The sequence below is a fragment of the Sapajus apella genome, unplaced genomic scaffold (assembly GCF_009761245.1).
Source record: "Sapajus apella isolate SASKATOON/1434 unplaced genomic scaffold, GSC_monkey_1.0 scaffold44, whole genome shotgun sequence".
Lineage (NCBI taxonomy): Eukaryota > Metazoa > Chordata > Mammalia > Primates > Cebidae > Sapajus > Sapajus apella.
In genome coordinates this window covers 10,702,058-10,728,768 of record NW_022436984.1, presented here as the reverse complement: position 1 = coordinate 10,728,768, position 26,711 = coordinate 10,702,058, and the positions used below count along the sequence as shown (strand labels likewise).

Below are 26,711 nucleotides of genomic sequence, written 5' to 3'. Positions count from 1 at the left end.
GTGTGTGTGTGTGTGTGTGTGTGTGTGTGTGTGTGTGTGTGTGTGTGATAAAGATGAACTGTAGCTAACTTTGTATATGAATATTATTTGCATAGACCATTGATATTCTAGGATATTATCCTATTAGTACAATCTGAATTCATGTAGGAAATACACTTTTTAAAAGGAACTTTTTTAAAATCATACTTCATTTACTGAAATTAGTTTCATAAGATTTAGTTATATGAGCATCACAACAGCTAAACTTCTTCACATGGGTTGAAAGTAACCTACTACAGTGTTACATGCACTCACACCACCTTTTGCCTCTCCTCTTCCCCATCCAACTGTATCATCTTTCCTTTTCCATCTTTGCCCCATGTCATTCTTGTCTGTAGTCCTCCCTCATCACACAGGTCTGAAAGGCTGTCTGAACTCCTGTAGTTCTTCCTGGTGTTGATAGCTTTACCTGCATCCCTAGTGGCATCCATAGCTTTTCTTTCCCATGCCCAAATATTTAAAGAAAGGACAGGGTAAAGGGATTGAGCATATTATTATTAAGACTACAGCTTTGGCGTTTCCAGTGTCAAGGAGAAAAAAATCACAGGATCATTGATTTAGAGGTGACCTTACAGTTTATCCAGGAGCATCCAACCTCTTTTGAGCTCTTGGTGACAGGCTTTGTATTTCTGTTTAACAAAAATGAGCAATCCCACTTTTAGATACCTATGATTATTCTTTATGAAAATGAGTTAAAATCACTTGAAAAAGATTTTACTGCAAACAATACACACAACAAATTTGAGTCTTTTTTTTTTAATTGCCATGTTGACCTTCTTGCTATTTCTCAAACATGCCAGACATGCTTTTGTCTCAAAAGGCTTTGCATTAGCTGTTTCCTCTGCCTGGAATGTTTTCTCCCTCAAATATCTCCATGACATACTCCCTTGTGTCCTTCAAGATTTTGCCCAAATACCATTTCCTCAGTGAAGCCTCCACATTCTATTCAGCATTAAACCTACTCTCCCACCCCTTGACTCGCCTACCTTAACTCTTTTTCTTTTCTCCATGGCACTTATCGCCTTCATACATGGTAATTTACTAGTTTATTTCCCATTGTCTGTCTCACCTTGCTATAATTTATAAGCTCCATGAGACAAGGGATCTTTGTGAGTTTTGTTTAATGATGAATTCAGAATACCTTCATAGTACTGGGTACATGGCAAATTCTTATTTAATGTTGAATAAATAAATGTATTATGTGGGAAATCATAACACATTGTTAGAGTGGAAAAAAGTTTGGAATAACTCCGTTTGTGTTTACTTTTTAAAGTAATGTGTACATTACATATGTCTATATACAATTAATATACAGAAAAAGCCATACCTACATAAACTGTCAACATGGCCATATCTAGGGAGGATGCTGTAGAGCAGGAAATAAATTGGGGAAGGGAGGTTCTTTTGTTTCCTAGATTATATGGTAATGTAAAATGTTTCTTTTGCTGTTGCCTGAAGAGGGCAGTAGAGTAATGGGAGAAAAGGTGTGTTCTTCTAGGTACCTATGCAATTGGAAAAAGTTATCAGAAACCAAAAGGGAAATTTCTGGTTTGAACATTGTGGTATAAGTTCTCAGCATTTTCCCCTTCTCATCTTGGAAATAACCCCAAAGCTACCAAAAAAAAAAAAAAATTAACAGAAGTGAGCATACTTTAACAAAATAGAAGGGAATTCAGACCTGTAAAATAATGCAGAAGGTTTCCAGCAATAGGGAAGATGAAGCAGAGGTGCATTCAGGAAGAAGCACTACAGTAAGAACTGTTTTTGCTGGTTCTTTATGAAATCTGTAGCCCCGATATCCTCCAAAGGTCTCTTCTCCAAACAAAAAGCCAATTGAGGGTCATGATCTGATAAGATTTAACTCAAGGGAAAACACATTAAATGAAATGAAAGGCCACTTTTAACAGTGGAAGAGTACAAGTCACACTACACCAAGTAACAGCATAAACATTTATAAGAAAAACTAAAAGCAAGGAGAAACAGACAAGCACATCAGTAGTCCATGAGAGATGGAGTAGACAAAAATAATTAAGAACATACAAGGTCTAAACCGAGTAAGGTAGATCTAATCAGATTATACTCAACTCTGTACCCTAAAAACAAAGAATGCCTCATTAATTCAAAAAAGCAGTAGTATAAGCAGTATTCTTTTATCTTAATGCATTAAAAATCAGAAAACAAAAAGCTTCTACAACATGAAACTTTAAAATATTAATTTTGAATCAAAGAGCAAAATCAAAATTTCAGAATATTTAGAAAACTATGAAAATACCATATATATCAGAACCTTTGTACTGTCTTTCAGAAAAAGCTTTATAACCTCAAATATTAAGAAAGAATGAAAATAAATGAATTAAGAATTCAACTCAAGGAGTTGAAGAATGAACAATAAAATAAACCTAAGGAAAGCAGAAAGGATTAACAGAGATCAAAAATGAAAATTAATAAATGCAGAAAAGAAATAATAAAGCCAAAAGCTGGTTCGCTGTGTGAGGGAAGGGAGGAGGTATGTAAAAATAAAATGGCCAACCTAAGCAAAGAAGAAAATACAAAATGATCTTAGGGAAAGAACCACAAATACAGGGAGTGGGGAAAAGAATCTTATGATACTTTGCTCATCTTTATCAGGAAACCTGGAGAAAATTCTCTATGAAAGTATAATTTACTAAAACATACTCCAGAAGAAATAGAAAATTTAAACCCATAGAGGAATTTATTAAGGGAGAAGAATAATCTCATAGCATACTTGTATTTTTGTTTGTCCACATGTGTTTTTAAAGGAGGGCAGAGGGGAAAAAGCAATTTAAGAGCTGGACAACTATGGCAGAGCAAGACAGTCACATTCCTACCTCTGTTGATAAAAGTTACAATATTCTGAATCTTACACTGCCTATTGCCATTTTCACACCCCACTATGGGGTACTTCAGTTTCATTTATCTACTATAAAATTTTGTGATTTTTTAATTTTGCTACTTGGAAAATGATCTCATAAAATTGGTTTAAAATGATTAGCAAAGTCTACTTTGCATTTGTTGTTATTTTACTTTCTAAACATTTCTGAAAACATCATGATGCAGATATTGAGCTAAAATAACTAAAACAATCTGTGCCTCAGGAATTTATTAAACAATGGAGTAAAATACACACATTATTACAATATAGTGGAATAAGTACTGCTGCATATATACAAGACAGTGGAAACTACTGGAGTAGTCCCAGAGAGAGAATGTGGGCTAAAATGAAGGCTTCAAAAACATTTTAGAGGTGGAACTCAGCCTCACATAGGCCAAAAAAATGTTAGTCCCCTTAACATGTTCAGGTAGCCATATTAAGGAAAAAAAACTTAAGAAAAATGTACAGATGCTCCTCAATTTAAGACGGGGTCATATCTCCATAAACCCTTCTTAAGTTGGAGAATAACTAAGTAGATAAAAAATACCTACTGAACACAGCTTAGCCTCACGCAGCCTACCTTCAGCACAGTCACACTTACGTTAGCATACAGTTAGGCAAAATCACCTAACACATAGTCTATTTTACACTAATGTGTTGAATAGCTCATGTAATTTGTGAATACTGTACTCAAAAAATGGAATGGTTGTGCAGGTATTCAAAATGTGGTTTCTACTGAATGAATGCATACCACTTTTGTACCATTGTAAAGTTGAAAAATTGTAAGGCAAACCACCGTAAGTTGGGGACCATCCATATTTTTATGAATAAGGAATAAAAATAGTTTAAGCACTTGGTTCATTCTGTAGAATATATTTAAAATTAAATCAAAAGAATGAAACCAAATTATTGAAGATCTCAAAATGTAGACAAAGGAATTTAGATTTATATACAGAAATAAAGAGCCATTGAAGGTGTTTAAGCAAGGCTGACTTGATGAATTTGTTTTAGAGGAAGGATTTTCTGCAATAGAACACAAGATAAATTGCTTTTTTGTAAGCATAAACAGTATGGCATTCATCTTTGTGTATCTCCAACCCTTGTAACCTAGTTTTCATCAAGAAACATGGGATAATGCAGGTAGAGAGATGTTGAGCCTAAAAAGAGGGAATTGTTATTACAATATGAGAATCAAGACTTAGATAAATAACTGTCTTAGAAATAAAACTTTCTTAAGCAAAGACCTTCACAAATACAGCCCCTAAGAGCCAAAGATATCTATATAATTGACTGATAATTTATGAGCAGTTGGTGCCTATTCAAGGACAGCATGAAATTAGAGCAGTCAGATTTTTCAAATGAGGAAGGAAGGAAAAGTAGTAGTAATGGACGAAAGTGATCATATAATCAAATTAGGAGAACATTCTCTCCCCTCAGTGCGCCTACTCTCCAGTACACGACTAGGAAATCAAAACCTAAGAATTCTCTCAGCTTTTTTCTTTCTGTGCTATGTATTTCAGACAATCATAGTACATCTGAATATTTGCTTAGTAAAACTTTCTCCGCTTAAGTTGGTCATATAAATATCCTGCAACCTCTCTTCAGAATTTGCACCATCCTGGGATTGTAAACCTGGAATGTATGTTTGAAACCCCAGAACGAGTCTTTGTAGTAATGGAAAAGCTGCATGGAGATATGCTGGAAATGATTCTATCCAGTGAGAAAAGTCGGCTTCCAGAACGAATTACTAAATTCATGGTCACACAGGTATTTTAACTCTTTTTTTTCCCCCACTTTGGAAACTAGAGAGTAAAAACTTAAGATTTTTTTTTTTTTCTTTTGAGACAAGAGTCTCACTTTGTCACCTGGGCTAGGGAGCAGTGGTGTACTCTCACCTCACTGCAACCTCAGCTTCCCAAGTAGCTAGGATTGCAGGCACATGCCACCACGCCTGGCTAATTTTTGTATTTTTAGTAGAGATGGGGTTTCACCATGTTGGCCAGGCTGGTCTCAAACTCTTGGCTGTCCTCAAGTGATCCACCTGCCTAGGACTCCCAAAGTGCTGAGATTACAAGCAGGAGCCACTGCACCCAGCTAAAAACTAAAATAACTAAATAGCAGTGCTTTTACATGTTGAGTGACTGTGGGAATTGTTAACCTTGAGAAGCAGAATGACACACTTTTAGCTAAGTCTTGATGAACTATAGTGGAGTTTTCAAAATAAACCATTCAAAGAGTCACACTGAGGTTTAACTGTGGTTTTCCAGACATTGAAAAAAAAAATCTTTTTTCATAACAGATACTTGTTGCTTTGAGGAATCTGCATTTTAAGAATATTGTGCACTGTGATTTAAAGCCAGAAAATGTGCTGCTTGCATCAGCAGAACCATTTCCTCAGGTGAGATATTCTCCAGAGCCTTTTAAATGATTCTAGCAGCATTTTCAAAGTACCCCCATAATAAAAGGCAGTGTACTAAGTACTGTTGGTTCAAAGTGCATACCATCTTACAGAAATAGTTTTTAGCCTGCAACTACCAGTGAGGATTAATAACTAAATGAATTCAGATGTTATTTTTTTATAATCATATATAATCATTTGGTTAATTTCAGATGTTACAATGTTTATATTCAAGACTTTTTAGATTTAACCACAACTAAAGGAATAACTGCACGTAGATTCTGCAATTCACCTCTCCCCAGGGGCTGGGAATGAAGTGAGCAAGAATCAACTTTGATTGTTGGTGCTTGGTACTTAGGATGAATTACTCATAAATAAAACAAATGGGGTGTTACCGGAAATGAAAGATAGATATTTGGTAGAGGCAGGCAGCCAACTCCCTTTCCTGTTTAGAGTATTGTATTTCAAACATTTTCACCAAAACCTACATAAGAATAACCTTTCTTATCACCACACATGATGGCATCATGGTTCTGTGTCCTGGCTACGTGTAGCCCTCTTTGATTCTTCTTACTTCAGTTTTTTTTTTTCAAGTGTTCATCTTGATCCACTAAATTTATTTCATGACCTATGAAATGGATAACCTAAATTTTAAAACCATCCTGAGAAATAAATGGTGGTGGTGGTGCCCTACAGCCGTTTTCCATGATTGGCATGGATGAGTCCTCCAATCAGCTCTAATATCTGTTGGCAAACTATTGTTTATGTACATTGGAAACATGTACATTTAGACAAATGGCAAGACTAAGGACATCAGATAGCTATTTCATTTGGTAAATACAACTCATTGTCTTTTCAAATAAAAAAGATAAATTAAAAATAGTTCAGCTTTTAAAGTAGTAATCTCATTCTTTTACGTTTACTGGTTAAAGGTGATTCCCTATCATTGTGAAGTCAAAAGGGTTGCCTAATAGTCACTGCAATGTTTTAAATAAACTGCTTCCATATATTATCTCACTTGATACTTTAAAATAGTATAGGCAAAAGATGCACACTCTTACAGGTAACATTAAAACTCCCACTTTCTGACCTCTACTTTAGTGATCTACAGTGTTTCAATGAGGAGCAAAGGGAAAATAATGTTATTTACGTGATACTGTCTTTATGCTTAAATGTTAGCCATGGCTCCACTTCTTTAATCAGTTGCCAGACTTCCAAGTCATCTTTACCTTATCAGGATGGTAGCTGAAATCTGGCATTTAACAACAAAAAACGTTTGTGTTTCTTCAGGCTCAGTACTGGACTCTTCAAAGACACTCAAGAAGCAGCCAGATTCAATAATGACATTGAGCAAATATCATTCATAAAAACGTGTCAGGGTCCACTTCCCAGAAATAGCAGCATTTGAATATAACTTCGCTTCTGTGTTTTCTGGGCACTGTTTGTATCACTGTTTTCTAGAGGCTAAATCTCTTTCCTCTCAATTTATGTTAATGCTTTTTCTGAAGATATTTTATAAGTCAGAGCATTTCCTCCAGAAAGTACCCGGCATTTGCTTGTTCAGCATGGATGCAGTCATTAATCCCCCAAATCTGAGCCTCTAGAAAAATCTGGGCAGCAAGATAAGTGTTCTGAGTTCTGCCAGGCTCATCAACTTCTAGAACTCTCTTCTGAGAGGACATGGTAGTGACTATGGCTACCTCTTTACATGTAACTTTTTTCATATCTAAACATCTAACTAGAAATAATTTGTTCCATAGTCATAGAAAAGTGTTGCTGTTACTCACTGGGGCAGTTCCCAGCATTATTCCACTGATGTCCACATTAAAAGTTACCTTTAATATACCTCAGTTTTATTTACTTGCCAATTTATAACATCCTTAGGAAAAGAGACTCTAGGATTGCAAAACAAGGGATGTTTTTAAATACTGTAATTTATTTTTCATTCAGCAAACATTGAGTACCTTTATGTGTCTAGGCACTGTGAGGCCACTAAGGGTTCAGAAATGAAAGAATCCCTGCTCTCAGATGATGGAAGATTGATCTTACAAGACAAATGATAGAGATCAGCACCTTCCATTTCATAAGAAATCAGAACACTTATAACACCAGTCTGGTATTTGGTATTCTAGAAGCTAGAACTCAAAAAAGTTTTTTGAAATATGCACTAGGAAAGCTCTTCAGACTGTGTCAGTCAGGATCTCAGTGCTTTATGTGTCTGCCTTTTGGGAAAAGCATATTCTACAATTTCCCTATCTGTGATTCTTTAATATTCATAATCAGTAGAGCTGGCAAGTATGTTTAAATGATACATACAGTCTCATATTTAGGGACCAGTTAGGTAATTATATAACACTATAATACAAAATTAACATCATCCTTCAATTTCCAGGTGAAGCTGTGTGATTTTGGATTTGCACGCATCATTGGTGAAAAGTCATTCAGGAGATCTGTGGTAGGAACTCCAGCATACTTAGCCCCTGAAGTTCTCCGGAGCAAAGGTTACAACCGTTCTCTAGATATGTGGTCAGTGGGAGTTATCATCTATGTGAGCCTCAGTGGCACATTTCCTTTTAATGAGGATGAAGATATAAATGACCAGATCCAAAATGCTGCATTTATGTACCCACCAAATCCATGGAAAGAAATTTCTGGTGAAGGTAAAAAAAAAAAAAAAAAAAAAAAAAAATTGTTATGTTTTGGCCCTGTGTTTTAAGTCTAAAAATCTTTCTGATCCCAAATCAATCTGTCACTTGCAACTTGTCTTTTTAATAAATCTCCCATTCATCTTCCAAATTCAACTAGTTACCAGTTTTTTAAGCACTCTTCCTTTTATACTTTTATCTCTGTCATATGTACAGTTCCCAGGCATAGCACTACATAGGCCCCAATGGCCTCATTCTCAAACCACTAAAATATCTTTTTAACTCTTACCTGTTAAACTCTTTTTTGGTCCTTCCCAGTCACTACTGCCAAATGCATCTTCAGGAAACATTACTTTCATTTATGGTGCTCCCAAACACTTTGACTTCTCTCTAACCACTTTACAGGTATAATGTCTGTGTATATATATGTATATATATAATATACATATTATATATATACAATGCACATATAATGTATGCTTACCTTCTAGCCTCATCTCCCACTACTCCCTACACAAACCTAGTTGTTTACTCTTCTGAACTGTTTCCTGCAATTTGCTTAGGCCTTTTTTTTCCCGTCTACAATTCCTGTTAAAATTTGAGGACCCCTTAATTTGTGGCACATCTATGAAGTCTTCCCTAACTACTACTCTTCTAAACTGTGTGAAATTTACTTAGGCTAAAAAGCATTTGGGCTTTTTTATTACTTTTTATTTTTATTGAGACGAGGTCTCTCTCTGTCACCCAGGCTGAAGTGTGCACAAACACGGCTCACTGCAGCCTCAACTCTTGGGCTCAAGTGATCCTCCTACCTCAGCTTCTGAGTAGATGGGATGACAGGCATGTACCATGGGCCACCATGCCTGGCTAATTTTTTAATTTTTTGGAGAGATGGGGTCCCACTATGTTGCCCAGGCTGGTGTCAAACTCTTGCACTCAACTGATCTTCCCAACTTGGCCTCCCAAAGTGCTGAGATTACAGGCATGAGCCACTACACCCAGCCCCATTTTTTTCTTAAGTATTCAATCTTTTCATAATCCACTTTTCTAATCTTCAGAACAAGATTGTGAGCTCCTTGAATGAATACCTAACTCCGGTTCCTTATACCTAAAATGAACTTTATATTCAAGAGACGCACTGCAGTGTTCCTCTCTCCTATAGACCTCTGCTGGGAAACTGAATACGTCTCTTTTTCCTGCCTACTGAAGGCTTTTGAATTTGCAATTCCTGGTTCTGTACCCATCAAGAATAACTTGGTTGGCCCTCTTTAGTTTACTGATACTGATAGGAAAGACAAGTACACTACTTAAAACATTATTTTACTGTCCAATAGAAGTTAATAGAACCAATGCTGGGGAACACCCCCACCTGGATTTAGCCAACCCACAGGGTTTTTGTTTTTTCCAAAAGTACTAGGCCTAACCATAGGATTAACTAATATTCCATTAAACTGGGAAAAATTTAAGAACACGTGAAAACAGTAGCAGGTTTGCTTGGTAATGAAGAAAGCTAATTGAAGAAGCTCATAAGAGAGTTTTTTGATGTTAACCAATGTTACCTCATAGCCCCTGCGGCAGTGTCTTCTGTAGACCTCTTCTTTCAGAATCACTTAATGAGTTTATTAGAAGAGAAATCCCCGAGATTGAGATTCATTATTTGGGATGATGACTCAGGAATGTGCATTTTAAATAACTCCAAATGATTCTGGTGTACATGGTGGACCACATTTTAAGGAACAATAGATAAAGGTCTGAAGTATTTGGAACACAGAGAAATTCATAAAATACTTATGGAAAATCTTTGCTAGTTTGGTAGTACACAGACAAGAAATAGAACTAGGATGGTACAAGTCTTTCCATTTGGTTTGTGTCTGGATCTAGCCTTTTGTTATCAGTATTTCAGCTGTATCATATAGGGCTATAGTTAGTATGTAGTTATTGGTTGCCTTGGTTTGGCAGTTGATCCATTCCCCAAACAACTGAATAAAATATATATGCCACGAACTCACCATGTACACTAAAACACCCTGAAAACCTATTTGTTAAAAGTATGATTTGATAGTTAAGTTACCACCTCAGTCTAGCCATGTCTATAGGGGCAAGGCAGTGCTTTTCCAGACCAAGTCAGGTATTAGAGAGCAGCATTGGGGTGGGGGGTGGAATCAGAGAGTCTGTTTCATTCATCTTTAAATAACAATAGCTAATACTTAGCACTTAGGTGCTTAGCACTGTTCTAAGCCCTTTACATACGTCAGCAACTTCATGAGGAAACTGAGGCATGGCATAATTTAGTAACTGACCCAGTATCACACAGCTAGTAGGTGGCAGAACCAGACTTCAGCCCAGGCAGTCAGGTTCCAGAGTGCATACTTTTAACCTGTACTCTATACTGCCTTATAAAGGCAATGAAAACTGGACAGATACATTTAAATCGGTAAACATTTATGATTCACTTAACATGTAAGCTAAAAGTCCACGTTCTTGAGAAGCAAAAATCCCTCAATCCTGTATTTCTATGGGTTGAACTGAGTCACAGGTTTGGGGCACTCTGTACACCCAAATTCATGTCTCTCCTTTTGTCTTTTCCCTTAGCAATTGATTTGATAAACAATCTGCTTCAAGTGAAGATGAGAAAACGTTATAGTGTTGACAAATCTCTTAGTCATCCCTGGCTCCAGGTAAAAAACTTATTCTGTCTTTGGCAATCCTCATTTGAGTAGTTCACTCTGATTTGTCCTACCTAATGAAACCACTCTAAGATCAGCAGAATAATGTAAGTGCTCTTCAGTAATTAATTTGTACTATGGCTGAATCTCTGTAAACTGGACAGCATTCAAATAGGTAATGACAGAGGCAGTTAAACTCCCATGAACTGAAAGCAATGACTTAGTCTTTCATAGACCTATGTGTTCCTTTCACCTTTTTGTAGGATTAACATGACATACTAATTTATCAAATATATTTTATTTTAAATGTCCAGTGAAGGGTTTATTTTTGCATTGAAGAGATTTTTAAAATGCCATTTAAAATGTTTGGCTTAATTTTCCCAAAGTTACTTCAGAGTAAGGATGGAATCTTTAGAACTATTTTAAAGGGAGTGAGAGGTAGAATTAGCTTTAAACCAAATGAAATCTAGTCTACCAATTACTAAATTATCCTAATAATAAGCGTCCAAGTACTCTCCCCCTACTTTGAGGAGTAAAGTTTAGGCCTCACGTACTATAGAACAAAATGTCTTAGTGATTATTATTGGCCACCTAAGAAGCCTGAAGCAAATTTTTTTAAATTTCAGAAATTAGTTACTTTCATTCATTGGAGACTGAGTTTGAAAATGTTCTTTAAATTGCTAATTTAAAATATCACAAGTAGAACTTAGCATATAGCATATACTTACGAGTAGGGCCTATCAATTATTTGACTTGGGCACTAAACAAACAAAACAAGAAACCAGGTAGACAGTATTTTGTTTCTTTCATGTTTCATCATTACTTCATTTTCTCCTAGGACTATCAGACTTGGCTTGACCTTAGGGAATTTGAAACTCGCATTGGAGAACGTTACATTACACATGAAAGTGATGATGCTCGCTGGGAAATACATGCATACACACATAACCTTGTATACCCAAAGCACTTCATTATGGCTCCTAATCCAGATGATATGGAAGAAGATCCTTAATCACTGAGTTAACCTAAATAAGGAAGGATTTCACTTAATGGACTGATATTTTGCTGAATAACTTGTTCTTTGTAGGCTGTCATCTGCAAGGATGCAAAGATACGAGGAAATATGATAAGGAATCAGTGACACCAGTACTGTAGTCCATACTGAGTAGGTACAGGAGGGAAACTGAATAATAAGAACTCATAATGGAATCAAGGTGAAGCTTTTTATAAACTTTTGTAGCCTAAGCAATAACTGGTTTTGTATTTTTTTCTAATCCTTCACTTTAGTGCAATAGGGCCACTTAATTTGTCTTCCCTTTTCTGTTTATATATATACCTATATCCTAAATATATACATATATATATACACACACACACACACATATCCTACATATAGGATATCCTATACATATATATCTGTATCTATATCCTATATATATAGGATATAGATATATATATGTGTGTTTTGTTTTGTTTTGTTTTGTTTTTTTAAGGAAAAACAAGTCAAGCTAGCATCCAGTTATTATATAGCTTGGCTAAATTACACAAGACTTACCAGATTGATGAATAAACAGGCTTGTATTTAAGAGATAACTGTGAGGCTACCATTGTGATTTTACTATAAGGACTTTTAACATTGTTTTAACCAACCATAGAGGCATTGAAGGGTTTTTCTTAGATGCCTAGAAAAAGAGCACTGCGCTGTTTCACCTTTCTTTTTTAGGTGAATCAAGACTCTAAAACAGTGATTCCTAACCTTCTGGGAGTTGCTCTGCTACTCTGAATATGTTCTATACAACATAAGGATTGTTACCTTCTGTATGTTGCAACATCTAAGATAATTAGGAGAAAAGGATGTTACAAAGGAAGAGGACTGCTGGTCTAAGTGCTGAGTTGTATATCTTTTCATAGCTCCACTCCACTGCTAAATATGCATGTTCTGACTGACACCATCCTGATGCCAGTACTGGATTCCACTGTTCACCATCAGCAGATCTCAACTTTACACAATGTATCTCCACCCCCAGGGTTCAATAATTTCTGCTTTTTAGCTGGGCCAGTGCAGGGTCAGTTAATGCTACAGTTACTGTATAGCAAACAGTATCCTTTTTTTTTCCCTTCCCTTAGCCTATGGAGTGCTTTGGAGATACTTGGAGTGTTTTTAAATCAATTATTTTAAGTAGTTTGGGGGAATGGATAGGAGTGGAGCATGAAACAGTTTATAAGGCTAGAGCTGTATTATCAGTACAGCAAATTAAAGAATGAAAGAAGTACTTCTTTTTACATTTCAGCTCCAGCAGCGAGCTATTTAAAAAATATTTTTAAATATCTTCCCCAGTTTAAGATGTGGGACCATCTACTTGTAAGAAACTTTTTTCCTTTCTCCACTCTAACAAGAGTAAAAGAGCAAAACTTCTGCTCAAGCCTTGGATCCATTACTTGTTAGTTAATGTTGGCCTGGACAGATCGCAGTCTGTCTTCAGTTCCTCATTCTGTAAAATGAAGATTGTAATTCTTGCCTCTGCCTTTGTCACAGTGTTGCCGTGAAGATCAGATATGTATGAATGTAGTCAAATAAACTAAAAACTAGGAAAGTGTTAACTATCATTGCCCACCAAATTTGAGGTAGCAAAAGAAAAGAATGTTCTTGTATATGAACAGACTGAGAAGGTCTTTAGAGATCCCTGAAGCTACTCTCCTATCTAGGACTAAAAATACCCTTGAAAGAATAGTAGCAAGCATTATGCAGTGCTCCTGTGTTCTAAGTTCTTTTATGCTTTAGTTTACCCTGACAACAACAGCCATAATGTTAAGTCATTATGAACTCCATCTTAAGAAAATTGAGGCAAGGGGAGATGAACCTGCCAAATTGCATACAGTTAGTACATGTATTGGAGGCCAGCAGTATGGCTCTAATCTCCCTTAACCCTCCCAACATTATGCTGTACTGTCTACCCATAAATGCCTCCAGGAAATATTCCCCTCTTGGTAATTTGTCCTTCTATAGAAGCTTCAAAGATTAAACCAAATTAATTTTTAAAAAATTTAGCAATGTTACTTTCCCTATGATAGAGGATGATTTCCCAGTTTCACCAAAGTCTGTTTATAACAACACACCCAAAATGGAATAGTCTGAGTCGCTAGGCAATCTACTGTGGTTTTACTACATAAGGTGAAAATTAACTGGAATGATGTTTGTTTGCTATACTTATATAAGCAAACTTTACAAGCCATGAAATTAATTGCACTCTTTGTATTTGTTGTTAAATGCCTAAGAAGTTTTCTAAAACATTTTGTAAAGGCACTGTCAAAGAATCTGGAGTTGAATAATTACTCCAGATACTGTATAACCTGCATAACTTTTTGTCATGTTTGTATAAGAAGTAATTGTTTGCTAGAAACATTTGATAATGTACAAAGTAGTCTATAATGGCTGTTCAGTACATTTTTATATTTTTTTGTTACATCCAACTTTTTGTAAATATACTGGAAGCTTGATAATAAAATGTATTTCTATATCACCATACTTTTCCATGTGAAAACCTGAGCCTATTTCTAGTAGAAGTATCCAAAGAAACTTTTTATCTGGTTGTATTATTTCACCAGACCTTGGTAAAAGACCTATTTTGGAAACAGTATTTGTAAATGGAACTAATGCTATATTTTAAAACACTGATTTTTTTTTTACCTGCCAAAAATAAAAACAAAATTCATTTTATAATTTTATACTAAATTTGAGGTGATTATCTGGAGGTCTCATTTCTTGTAAAGTTTGAAGTAATTATAACTACTACTTTTTCAGGAACTATCATCAAATTATCCAACTGTTATATTAACAAAAGGCTTTAAAAAGGTAAAAACCTAGCATCAAAATAAACTTTCTAGGTGTTAAGGTACAAGGTGTTGCCTATAACTCTAGCCCCTTAATTATAAACACTTTAACATATCTGAGAGGAGCCAACTATGGACATTTTCATCTTTCAAAAATTCTCCCAACCAAGTCTTTGAAGAAAAGAAAACAAATACTGTACAGGAATATAGAATAAGAACAACTAGTTGGCCCGAGGCTGGGCAGCATCTGAAAAGTAAGGCCTCCATTTTCCTTTACTTTAGTGCAGGGGTGTCCAATCTTTTAGGTTCCCTGAGCCACATTGGAAGAATTACCTTGCGCCACACATAAAATACACCAACATTAATGATAGCTAATGAGCTTAAAAAAAATCCATAATGTTTTAAGAAAGCTTACAAATTTGTGTTGGGCCACATTCAAAGACATCCTGGGCCACATGCGGCCCCTGGGCCATGTAGTAAGATAGAATGCTATTCCTGTTAAGCAGAAGCTACAATAAAAAGCAACGGTTCATCACTCTACCAATGAACTGCTGATACAGTTAAGCCGTAAATTTAAGACATATGGTAAGCATTCTTTTCTTTTAACCTCCCTTGTAAATTTGTGTTGCTAATTTAACAATTCTTAAGTCCATGCTTCCAGTATTGACACAGAGCTTCTAAAAACCAAAAAATGAAAATACAGAACTAAAACTTGACATTTATCTGAAAATTATTCCTCTTAGGCAGTCCGTGTGTGTGTGTGTGTGTCTGTATGTGTCTCCTCCTGTTGCCCAGGCTGGAGTGCAGTGGCATGATCTCCGCTTACTGCTATCTCCACCTCCCAGGTTCAGGCGATTCTCCTGCTTCAGCCTCCTAAGTAGCTGGAATTATAGGTGTCCACCACCATGCCTGGCTAATTTTTGTATTTTTAGTGGAGACAGGGTTTCACCATGTTGGCCAGGCTGGTCTCCAACTCATATTTGAACTACATGTCAAGATTTACTGTTTCTTACTGTGACCTTTATAATTTTAAAAAAATTAGTTTTTATTTATAAAATTCGCAGATGCACAATGTAAAAAATTCCAATACCAACCCACTCCCTGCCCCCCAAACTCACTTCCAAATTGGGAAAATTGTGCATTCATTCCTTACTTTGTATGCAAGTACCTACCACAGAAAACGACTGGACACTGTGTATTAGTTTCTATGACATTACTTGTGTTTATTTAAAGATAGCTTTTCTCTTTCAACAAAAATGGAATCGTAACTATAAAAACTCTTACATCCTACTTTTTTCACTTACTAAATTTCAGAGACCTTTCTATGTCAAAACATAATGCTCTAGCTCATTTTAAAAAATAATATATAGGGCCAGGCACGGTGGCTCACAGCTGTAATCCCGGCACTTTGGGAGGCTGAGGTTGGTCAATCACAAGGTCAAGAGATTGAGACCATCCTGGACAATATGGTGAAACCCCATCCCTACTAAAAATACAAAAATTTGCTGGGCATGGTGATGCCCGCCTATAGTCTCAGCTACTTGGGAGACTGAGGTAGGAGAATCATTTCAACCCAGGAGGCAGAGGTTGCAGTGAGCTGAGATTATACCACAGCACTCCAGCCTGGTGACAGAGTGAGACTCCATCTCAAAAAGCAGGTAGGTATATCGACAGAGTTTATCAATTTCCTGTTAATAATCATTTAGGCTGTTTCCAATTTTTATTAAACTGATCAGTGCCCATGTTTACTTTTTAAAATAAGATCGAAATATGGCAACTACCTTTATAAGTTAAAGAAAACTCAGTTTCACAATAACTTAGTAGCTTGAGCACACATTTGTACCAAAAGCCAGTCAAAACCCTAAAAGTTCTATAATTTTGGTTGTATTATGTATGTATTACATATAACTTGGGCTGTTCTTACTGACTGTGAAAAGATAAAATACTTTTTAACAAGTTTGTTACCTGCAATGTATGAAATATGTTTCCTTTATTTTGATTTCTTGGGCAGACTGAAGGGTAAAATGTCCAAGCTGAAATATCACTGCCAAGCAAGTTCGCTAAACCCAGCTACAGGGGATGCAAAGGGTTTTGACTGACATGCATTCATCTGATCCCTTCCACCTTGAAGTCTCTGATGAGGTAGCAAGGCAAAAAAGTTAAATCTTTCTCCCATCTTCTTTGGATTCATTAACATATCATATCCTTGAAGTAATTGCTGCTTCATTGATGGCTCATTTGATTTATCTAGAAGAACCTGAAAAGAAAAAAATTCTTAGCAAAAATAACCAGAAGAAAGAATTCCTAGTTACATGCAGCAATACTAATAATTCTCAAATATTCCAACAAAACAGGGCTCAAAATGTGACTTCTGATTACCTGCCTGAGAATCGTAGAGTACTTATTAAAAATATAGGTGAAACAAACCTAAGGATTTTCATTTTTAACAAATAACCCCAGGGAGTTTGATCTACAGTAAGGTTTAGGTATCTTCAGAAGAACAGTTAGAAAATTCATACCCATAAATGCAGTTTTCTTAACAAAAACGCTATTTGTAAGTCTGAGATGCACAAAACTTACCTGACTAGTTACTAAATCCTACACTACCTGAAAAGACTGGAATACCAAGGATTAGCTATACTACAAGACCATTAAGGCCAGGTGAACTTACTATTTAATTTTTGAAATACTATGAAATTAAAGTATTTAATAACAGTGAAATAAAATAAACCTTACCTTCAGCCGGACATCAATACCCATGTTTTTTAAAAACGTGTGTTGTGTTATTGGGCCCAGAGAGGCTACTTTTCCCTGTGCCGTTCTTCGCAAAAAACTGAAGTCCACATCAGCTGTCAGATCTGCCGTTCCTGGGGCAATTAAGACATCATGAAGCTTGTGGCCACAAAACCCCTTGAACATAAAGAAATTAGATTTTTGCCCTTTTATGGTTATCAAGATTAAAGAAATGCTATCATATTAACACATTTTTACATAGCATCTGTTACAAAGGAAAATATGGCCTAAATCTGTGGCTTACAGACTCTATGCAAAGCATCCTTTCTTCAAATGAGATACTACATGGAAAACCAATAGAAAGTACAATATCAGAGTGCCTACTACTACCCTTAATAGTTATTTACGTTAATGCTTGAGGTGATGGAATGGAGCTCTCATTAATTCTCTAGGCAAGGAACACCTACGCAGGGTTTTACAAAGTATATCTATCAACCATGTAAATCAAAATCACTTGAGATACACCACAAACTACTACACAGCCATAAAAAAAAAGAAATCATGTCCTTTTCAGCAACATAGACACAGCTGAAGGCCATTATCCTAAGTGAATTATGCAGGGACAGAAAACCAAATACCACATGTACATCTCAGTAAGAGCTAAACACTGGGTGCACATGGACATACCGATTGGAACAAACACTGGTGACGACTAGGAGGACTCAGGAGGAGGGGAACAAAGGCTAAAAATCTACCTACTGAGTACTATGCTTGCCACCTGGGTGATGGGCTCACTTGTACCCTAAAGCTCAGTGTCAATTCAATACATCCATGTAACAAGTAACAAACCTGCACATATACCCCCTAAATCTAAAATAAAAGTTGAAATTACTTAAAGATCACCTGAGAATATATTACTGACTCTAACCAGACCCTGGTCAGTCAGAATCCTGCAGGTGAGGCTAAAGAATGACTATTTTCAACAAACTCTCAGGTTATTTTTAGATACAATAAAGTTAGAAATTAAGAATCACAGACCTAGAAAATGACTAAGAGCATTTAGTTAAATATTTTTCAATTAAACTATATTGAATAGAATTGGTCATATTCAAAGATTATTAAGAAAGGATGTGTAGGAACAGTGTAAAAGAATACATCTGGAAAGGGAAAAAAAATGTTGAGAATATGATAGAAAAAGAATGATTACAATAGGTAGTTTAAATCTGCAAAGTACCAAAATTGTTCTTGAGTGAAGGGGAGGTACAGATGGAAATGTTTAAGAACATGAAGAAAATCTTTGTATGATTCTGCTGCTTATTTGGATTTATGTAAACCTAGGTTCTACAACTAAGGAAGAATGTAAACAATTCAGATCCTGTTCAAAGGAGGGCTGGAAAGTAGACTCAGAGTTAGGAGTAAGAACTAGGGTTAAGGAGAATTATAATAATATGAATTAATGTTAACTATAAAATAATGTAATACAACAATACCAGGCACTGTAGAAATCAAAGCTCTTCAATGAGCTTCAGATCTAACACTGAAATTCAGATAAATGTTACTGAATTATACATACTCTGAAGGTATCTGTCTTTGTTCCATCATGACCATAATCAGCAACCAGTGCAGCACCTCCAGTTAGTGCAATGCGCCAAGAAAGTTCCTCAACGATAACACCAGCATCAGGACACACTTCAATGTGATCCCTTGTTTCATCATGCTGGTAAAGGAATCATTGCAAGAGTCAAAATGCATCATTCAAAAGAATTACTTCCTTAGGGTTTTTCAGGTTTTTCCTGAGCACTTCTTAGTTTTAATAAAAATAAATTCTTTCTTGAGTATGTTCTCTACATCCAACTTTTCACCTGACTTCCTTTTTATTATACAAAACTCCTTAGTTCTTTGATGCTATCCACTTGATTTACAAACACATTTTAATCTCTTTTACAAAAAGGCAAATGCCCTCCCAATCCCCCCAAATGGCCTAGAGCATTATCATTTTATTTAATGTAAAATTACTTTTATATCACAAATCACATAAATATATGACTCTAGGTTGAAAGCATGGGAAATGGGTTTTTGTCTGCCTAGAACAGTGCCAGGCACATAATACTCAATGAAAAAATTGTGGTGAAAGAACAAAAGATACAAATCCAGTAACACAAAGCAGACCCTATTAAACAAGTATATTATCATGCCCTCTGTTGTGCCAGAAAGTATCCCAGTGATATGCCCTACATCAAGAAACACCGGCTTATAAACTAGTGCCAATGAAACCACTGATTACCCAAGATGTTCACTTATTAACTAAGGGGCCACAATAAGAGTGTACTAGCTTAAAAAGCAAAATGACGCTAAGTATTAACACTTGTCAACCTGACTAGTATATATGAAATTTCCCTACTTCCTGATCTGATTGAAAATGTGATATTTCTTTCCCTTCATTATGAAAACATACATTAACTTGGGCTCCTTCCTAACACCTTATTATAGAAATGCAGTAATGAACTCCCCTCATGTCTGCCTATGATAACAGGCATAGAGTCAGATGGAGCTGAATCTCAGCTCTTCCTATGCTTACTGGTAGACAAGTAACCTAAACTTTCTGAGTTGTTTTATTTCTTATAGATATTGCAGGTTTGAGAATTAAATAACATAATAAACCATTTAGCCCATAGTGCAAACTACTGTGGCTTAACTATAAAAACCATGAAGTCAGCCTCATCAGGTATCAGCTGACATGCTGATCATGCTGACATTCTTACTATCTTAGACAACTCTTCAAGATGACAAGTCGTATTACCATTCATCTCATTCGAGTGAAAGGGAAAATTCACTCCCTCCCTCCCTAAGTGAATACTAACCAGGTCAAGAACTAAATGAACTTCCAAGGCCAGGAATTTAGTTCTTGGTAGTTTTATGACTGTCGTTCAGGTAAATTTAGGTTGCCATAGTATGAAAAAATAGGTGTTCGTCGCAACGGGTTTGCCGTCAGAACATAGGTGTCGTGAAAACTACCCCTAAAAGCCAAAATGGGAAAGGAAAAGACTCATATCAACATTGTCGTCATTGGACATGTAGATTCGGGCAAGTCCACCACTACTGGTCATCTAATCTACAAATGCGGTGGCATCGACAAAAGAACCATTGAAAAATTTGAAAAGGAGGCTGCTGAGATGGGAAAGGGCTCCTTCAAGTATGCCTGGGTCTTGGATAAACTGAAAGCCGAGCATGAACGTGGTATCACCATTGATATCTCCTTGTGGAAATTTGAGACCAGCAAGTACTACGTGACTATCATTGATGCCCCAGGACACAGAGACTTCATCAAAAACATGATTACAGGGACATCTCAGGCTGACTGTGCTGTCCTGATTGTCGCTGCTGGTGTTGGTGAATTTGAAGCTGGTATCTCCAAGAACGGGCAGACCCGAGAGCATGCCCTCCTGGCTTACACACTAGGTGTGAAACAACTAATTGTTGGTGTTAACAAAATGGATTCCACTGAGCCACCCTACAGCCAGAAGAGATATGAGGAAATCGTTAAGGAAGTCAGCACTTACATTAAGAAAATTGGCTACAACCCCGACACAGTAGCATTTGTGCCAATTTCTGGTTGGAATGGTGACAACATGCTGGAGCCAAGTGCTAACATGCCTTGGTTCAAGGGTTGGAAAGTCACCCGTAAGGATGGCAATGCCAGTGGAACCACTCTGCTTGAGGCTCTGGACTGCATCCTACCACCAACTCGTCCAACTGACAAGCCCTTGCGACTGCCTCTCCAGGATGTCTATAAAATTGGTGGTATTGGTACTGTTCCTGTTGGCCGAGTGGAGACTGGTGTTCTCAAACCTGGTATGGTGGTCACCTTTGCTCCAGTCAACATTACAACTGAAGTGAAATCTGTTGAAATGCACCATGAAGCTTTGAGTGAAGCTCTTCCTGGGGACAATGTGGGCTTCAATGTCAAGAATGTGTCTGTCAAGGATGTTCGTCGTGGCAACGTTGCTGGTGACAGCAAGAACGACCCACCAATGGAAGCAGCTGGCTTCACTGCTCAGGTGATTATCCTGAACCATCCAGGCCAAATCAGTGCTGGCTATGCTCCTGTACTAGATTGCCACACGGCTCACATTGCCTGCAAGTTTGCTGAGCTGAAGTAAAAGATTGATCGCCGTTCTGGTAAAAAGCTGGAAGATGGCCCTAAATTCTTGAAGTCTGGTGATGCTGCCATTGTTGATATGGTTCCTGGCAAGCCCATGTGTGTTGAGAGCTTCTCAGACTATCCACCTCTCGGTCGCTTTGCTGTTCGTGATATGAGACAGACAGTTGCTGTGGGTGTCATCAAAGCAGTGGACAAGAAGGCTGCTGGAGCTGGCAAGGTCACCAAGTCTGCCCAGAAAGCTCAGAAGGCTAAATGAATATTATCCCTAATACCTGCCACCTCAGTCTTAATCAGTGGTGGAGGAAGAACGGTCTCAGAACTGTTTATTTCAATTGGCCATTTAAGTTTAGTAGTAAAAGACTGGTCAATGATAACAATGCATCGTAAAACCTTCAGAAGGAAAGGAGAATGTTTTGTGGACCACTTTGGTTTTCTTTTTTGCTTGTGGCAGTTTTAAGTTATTAGTTTTTAAAATCAGTACTTTTTAATGGAAACGACCAAAAATTTGTCACAGAATTTTGAGACCCATTAAAAAAGTTTAATGAGAAAAAAAAAAAAGAAAAAATAGGTGTTCACAAGTGTTAAGGCTGATATTTAAATTTACACTTAACAAAGAACACTTAATTCATACATTGAAGTTTAAAAGCTTTTCTGCTTTTAAAACTGATAATTTTTGAGTAGGAAATTCTTAGTTAAGGTCCAGAAAGTAGAAATCATCTTCTGAGCTGGAAAAAAATGACTGAAGAAAAGAGGCAATCTGAAGCCTGGACATTCCTGAGAAGTACAGGGATTTTTTGAACCTTTAAACAAGCCAAGATAGGCTCCTGTGATGATTCCTTGACATCAACAGAAAGCAGCAGCAATTCTACCATTCTGGCAGAATCAAATTTAGATCTGTGTGGAAGCATGGGAAAAAAGCCACGCTCTAGCCCAAAGAAGGATAACAATAGAAACTACCTAATACACAGTTGCTTTGAGAATTAAATGAGAAAACAGAGTAACACAAAGTACTCAACAAACATTAGCTGTTGTTACTTCACTATGGTCTGTACTACATTGCCTTCACAGACATACACTCATCCTGTGGCAATACCATTACCATTTGACAGGAAGCTGAGGTCAATAGTGAAAGTAAGGGACTTGGCTGAGTAAGCGCTTACTAACTTTCTCTCTTCCTACATCACACGAAGGTCACACACTTAAGAAATGATTTTTAACCCATGCTCCTGACTTTAGCTCCTCTGTACTTTCAGTGTCAATAAAAAGCACCTCATATACTACTAGCAACTCTTCCTTAAAAGAACTCTAGAATAGTAACTCAGAAAATAAGACTGAAGATTCTGTTAGCAGTAAAAGAAACTTAGAAGAAAAAAGCATATTCTTACTTGTATGAAGATTTCCGCTGGGGTGGCAGAAGGTGCCAAAACAAACCTCAGTTTATCAGAAACCTGTGGATCAATGTCAATAAATACTTCTCGCCATCCCTGTGGTGTTTTCTAAACACAAAATAACACATGAAAACAAATTTTTGCAAGTTTGTTCTCCACATTGCTTCTACCAAAAAAAATAGCTTTTTCTCCTCTTACCATAAGTAACCAACATTTACAGTGCCCTCACTATTTAAAATTACTTAAATTCATTACTTCATTGCCTTCTAACACAGTAGACTGACAGATGCAAAAGAAACAGTAACAGAGATGAAGCCGTGGAAGATAAGCAAATCAGCAGCATGCAAAGTACCCAAAACAAGGAAACAGACTCAGGAGGAATAGCCAGAAGCTTTACTAACAAATTACTACAGGATCATGAGAGCTGCTCTTCACCTTACAAATTACCAGCACACATACATTATCACCAAATCTTAAAGCTACTCACAGAAGGAATGAAGAAAAATTTTATTTATTTTTTTTGAGACAGGCTGAAGTGCAGTGCTGCAATCTCAGGTCACTGCAACCTCCACCTCCTGGGTTCAAGCGATTCTCCTGCCTCAGCCTCCCAACTAGCTGGGAGTACAGGCACGTGAAACCAAGCCCAGATAATTTTTGTATTTTTAGTAGACACAAGGTTTTGTCATGTTGGCCAGGCTGGTCTCGAATTCCTGACCTCAAGTGATTCACCCACCTTGGCCTCCCAAAGTGCTGAGATTACAGGCATAAACCACCATGCCGAGCCCAAAAAATCTGAATCTAGAATTTTTAAAAATTTGCTAAAATTGGCTGGGTGCAGTGGTACACACCTGTAGTCCCAGCTCCTTGGGACGCTGAGGCAGGATGAACACTTGAGCACTGGAGTTCAAGACCAGCCTGGGCAACATAGCAATACCCTATCTTTTTTAAAAAATTTTTTTAAATTAAAAATAAAAATAAAATTTTAAAAAGGCCAGGCACAGTGGCTCAAGCCTCTAATCCCAGCACTTTGGGAGGCCAAAGCGGGCAGATCACAAGGTCAAGAGATCGAGACCATCCTGGTCAACGTGGTAAAACCCCGTCTCTACTAAAAATATAAAAATTAGCTGGGCAGGGTGGTACACACCTGTAGTCTGAGGCTGAGGCAGGAAAATTGCTTGAACCCAGGACACGGAGGTTGCAGTAAGCCAAGATCGCGCCACTGCACTCCAGCCTGGCGACAGAGCGAGACTGCCTCAAAAAAAAAAAAAAAAAAAAAGTTTGCTCAAGTAAATCCTTCATTGCACTACAGCCAGTCACCATCTTACCATCTTTCATTCCCTTACTATATCTTAGAAGAATTAAGAATTCTTAATAATTATCCTAGAATTTAAAATTCTCTTTAATATTTCATTTTTGCTTTTCAATTATTTATGTGTATCAAAATTCCAAATAATAGTTAAAAATAACCTCAACAAGTACTGTTTGTATACCGAATAAACACCATAAATATTGGCAACACAACACCTATTGTATTCAATTATAGACATGACCTTTTTCCCCCCTCAATACCTGAAACTTATGCACAGGAAGAACATCAAAAAATTCATGTGCAAGATAAAAGCTGTGTCCTATTTAAAAAGAGGAAAAGAATTAATATTTCCACATTTTACAGGAATTAATTCTTTTGAACATTAACTGTAAAAAAGAAAATGCCTCCTTCCTCCATAATCATCACTACCACAGAATCCTCTACCTCTTCATGGAAAATTTACACTGCAGAACATACAAAAGAACAATTATGGCTGTTCTTATCTTACACATAAATGGGGTCAGAGAATGGAAATACCTGAAATATCAGTTAAATCTTTTATTCATCACTAGGCTTGAAGGAAATTAGAACTCAGATCTGTTGGTTGGCAGGGAATTTGATTTCATAAAATCAGGCTTCACAGCCAGAGAAGGCTGAGGCCAGGAATGGCTTGAAGTCCCTTGTCCAAGATCGTACCCCCACTTTAGCTTTGAGTCAGGATTTATCAGTATTCCTGACTAGTGCAGGGATTTTACCTCATAGTTTGCCTGTCTTTAGGCAAGAAAGAATTTTTTTAAAATTCAGTAACTAAACTGAACCCACCTACTAACCCTGCTTCCATCAGCCCCAGCTGCCTTGGGCTGCTCCGTCATCAGTCCTATGCTAGCTACAGGGAAATACACAAAAGTACAATGGAGATTTATATTTTGTTTGGGATTCTACAAAACCACATGAAATAAACTGCTAGTTAATGTCAGGCAACTTGATTTTCTCTTATGATGCTCTTTTCTAGAAAAAAATAGGCTACTCTCTATGGATAAGGAACTTGGCAGCAGTACCTCATAATCTGTTATATTGCTGTAAAAAGTTATGATCCCATCACTACTGTGAAGGTTGTGATCAAAATTCTTTCATTAATCCATGTAAAAGTAATTACCTTTTGGAACATCATGCAGATCTCGGTACCAGGAAATTGGAATCCCAGACTTAGTGACACCTTTCATATACACTGGGGATTCAGCATTTCGCTCTAATGGGACCTTCTCTTCAGTCAGTGTCAATGCTTGAACCTCACTTAATTTTTGGCTCACCTCTACCAGATGTACTGAAATGTCACAGTTTTTCAGCACAGATCCAAGTTGACTGAACACCTAAATACCAAAAGAAGAAAAAAAGTGGGCAAAATACAATGTGTTAAGTAGGTTTTAAGTTTCCTAATCATTAACATCAATGATTTAGTCATGTCACAATAGAAGTAATATTTCAGAGAGATTTGTTCCTTACCGAAGCCACTCTCCAGCAGTCTGTAAGAATCATAACCTATTAGTTATTAAGCATAATCTAAAGAAATGAACAATGCACAATTTGGTTTCCTAATGATAAATTACGATTAACAAATGAAAATAAAAGATTTGGCATCTGATAAAAATAATGATTCAGATTATGAAGTCTAAAAAAAGATCAAGAAAATAAAATGTAGATAGACTTGATTTGAAACGCCTCTAAGTCTAGGAAATAACCTCATCTTTGAGATAAGAACTCTAACCTCAAAGAACCAAATCTGAATGGCACTGAAAACCTGACAGCTTAACTCAGGGGTCTGTCACATATTCCATTTTTATTTAGCTACACATTTTTTCACTGTTGTAAACATGCAAGGGAAAAAAGAAAATGCTAATATTTTACCAATCTTTTCAGGCTAAAAATAGCAAAAGCATAAAATGTGTCAATGTTATTTTTCATTTGAATGTAATTTTTACTGGTGATCTGCCTCCAATTAATACTTCTGAGATATGAATACGCACATACAGACTGATAATATGAACAAGAGACTTTTCCAAATTTAGTTTGAGATCAAAATACACATGGAAAAACTTCCCAGGAGAAATTTTTCAGAAGGTAAGATCAACAATAAAACAGGTCATACAATATAAGAAACTTTGATGTTAGTAAATACTTTTTAGGCTATTTGCTTTACATCCCTTTAAATTCTTTGGCTTTTCAGAGTTCTTATGACTCAGTCTGGAAAAGCATTCTTTATACTTTTTTAAGGGCTCTGGAGTTGACTTTTAAAGTACTTGAACAAGAAAGTATTATTTGAGGCCCTTATTCATTATTTTATATTCAAATGACCTTGCTGAAAAACATAAAGCCCTAGAAATTTAAATTTGTGATGTTGTTTTCTTTCTTCAGCCAAATAATCAAGATTCTTGTTTGTCATATGTTTATATATATTTTTAATCCTTCAATTCCTAATTTAAAGCAAAAACCATAAAGCATCAAGAAATTTAGATTTATATTATGTTTTGTTTTGAGACAGGGTCTCACTTTGTCACTCAGAGGCATAATAGCATATGAGCATGGGAGCTCACTGCTGCTCAAGCTCCTGGGCTCAAGTAGTCCTCCCATTTCAGCCCCGCCGAAGCAG

At 36.6% G+C, this 26,711-nt stretch overlaps 2 protein-coding genes and 1 pseudogene across 5 annotated transcripts in view; 2 read left to right on the top strand and 1 right to left on the bottom strand.

Annotated features, from left to right (window-relative positions):
- The window catches only part of PRKD3 (protein kinase D3), a 62,994-nt gene extending 51,104 nt beyond the window's left edge, over positions 1-11,890 (top strand). The window contains exons 14-18 of the mRNA XM_032239320.1: positions 4,538-4,699; positions 5,232-5,330; positions 7,723-7,990; positions 10,568-10,653; positions 11,480-11,890. Of these exons, the coding sequence (XP_032095211.1) occupies positions 4,538-4,699; positions 5,232-5,330; positions 7,723-7,990; positions 10,568-10,653; positions 11,480-11,653 (789 nt within the window). The 3' untranslated portion in view covers positions 11,654-11,890. The remainder of the gene's footprint in view (positions 1-4,537; positions 4,700-5,231; positions 5,331-7,722; positions 7,991-10,567; positions 10,654-11,479) is intronic.
- A 4,548-nt stretch (positions 11,891-16,438) lies between these two features.
- The window catches only part of NDUFAF7 (NADH:ubiquinone oxidoreductase complex assembly factor 7), a 17,169-nt gene continuing 6,896 nt past the window's right edge, over positions 16,439-26,711 (bottom strand). For all 3 annotated transcript variants that reach the window (XM_032239321.1, XM_032239323.1, XM_032239322.1), the window contains 6 exons: positions 25,221-25,434; positions 24,325-24,383; positions 22,753-22,863; positions 18,779-18,922; positions 17,209-17,382; positions 16,439-16,729 (listed from right to left, as the gene is read on the bottom strand). In XM_032239321.1, coding sequence (XP_032095212.1) covers positions 16,514-16,729; positions 17,209-17,382; positions 18,779-18,922; positions 22,753-22,863; positions 24,325-24,383; positions 25,221-25,434 — 918 coding nt within the window. In that variant the 3' untranslated portion in view covers positions 16,439-16,513. The remainder of the gene's footprint in view (positions 16,730-17,208; positions 17,383-18,778; positions 18,923-22,752; positions 22,864-24,324; positions 24,384-25,220; positions 25,435-26,711) is intronic.
- LOC116524169 lies at positions 20,170-21,925 on the top strand (annotated as a pseudogene). The gene has a single exon (XR_004257207.1). The product of XR_004257207.1 is annotated as an elongation factor 1-alpha 1 pseudogene (transcript).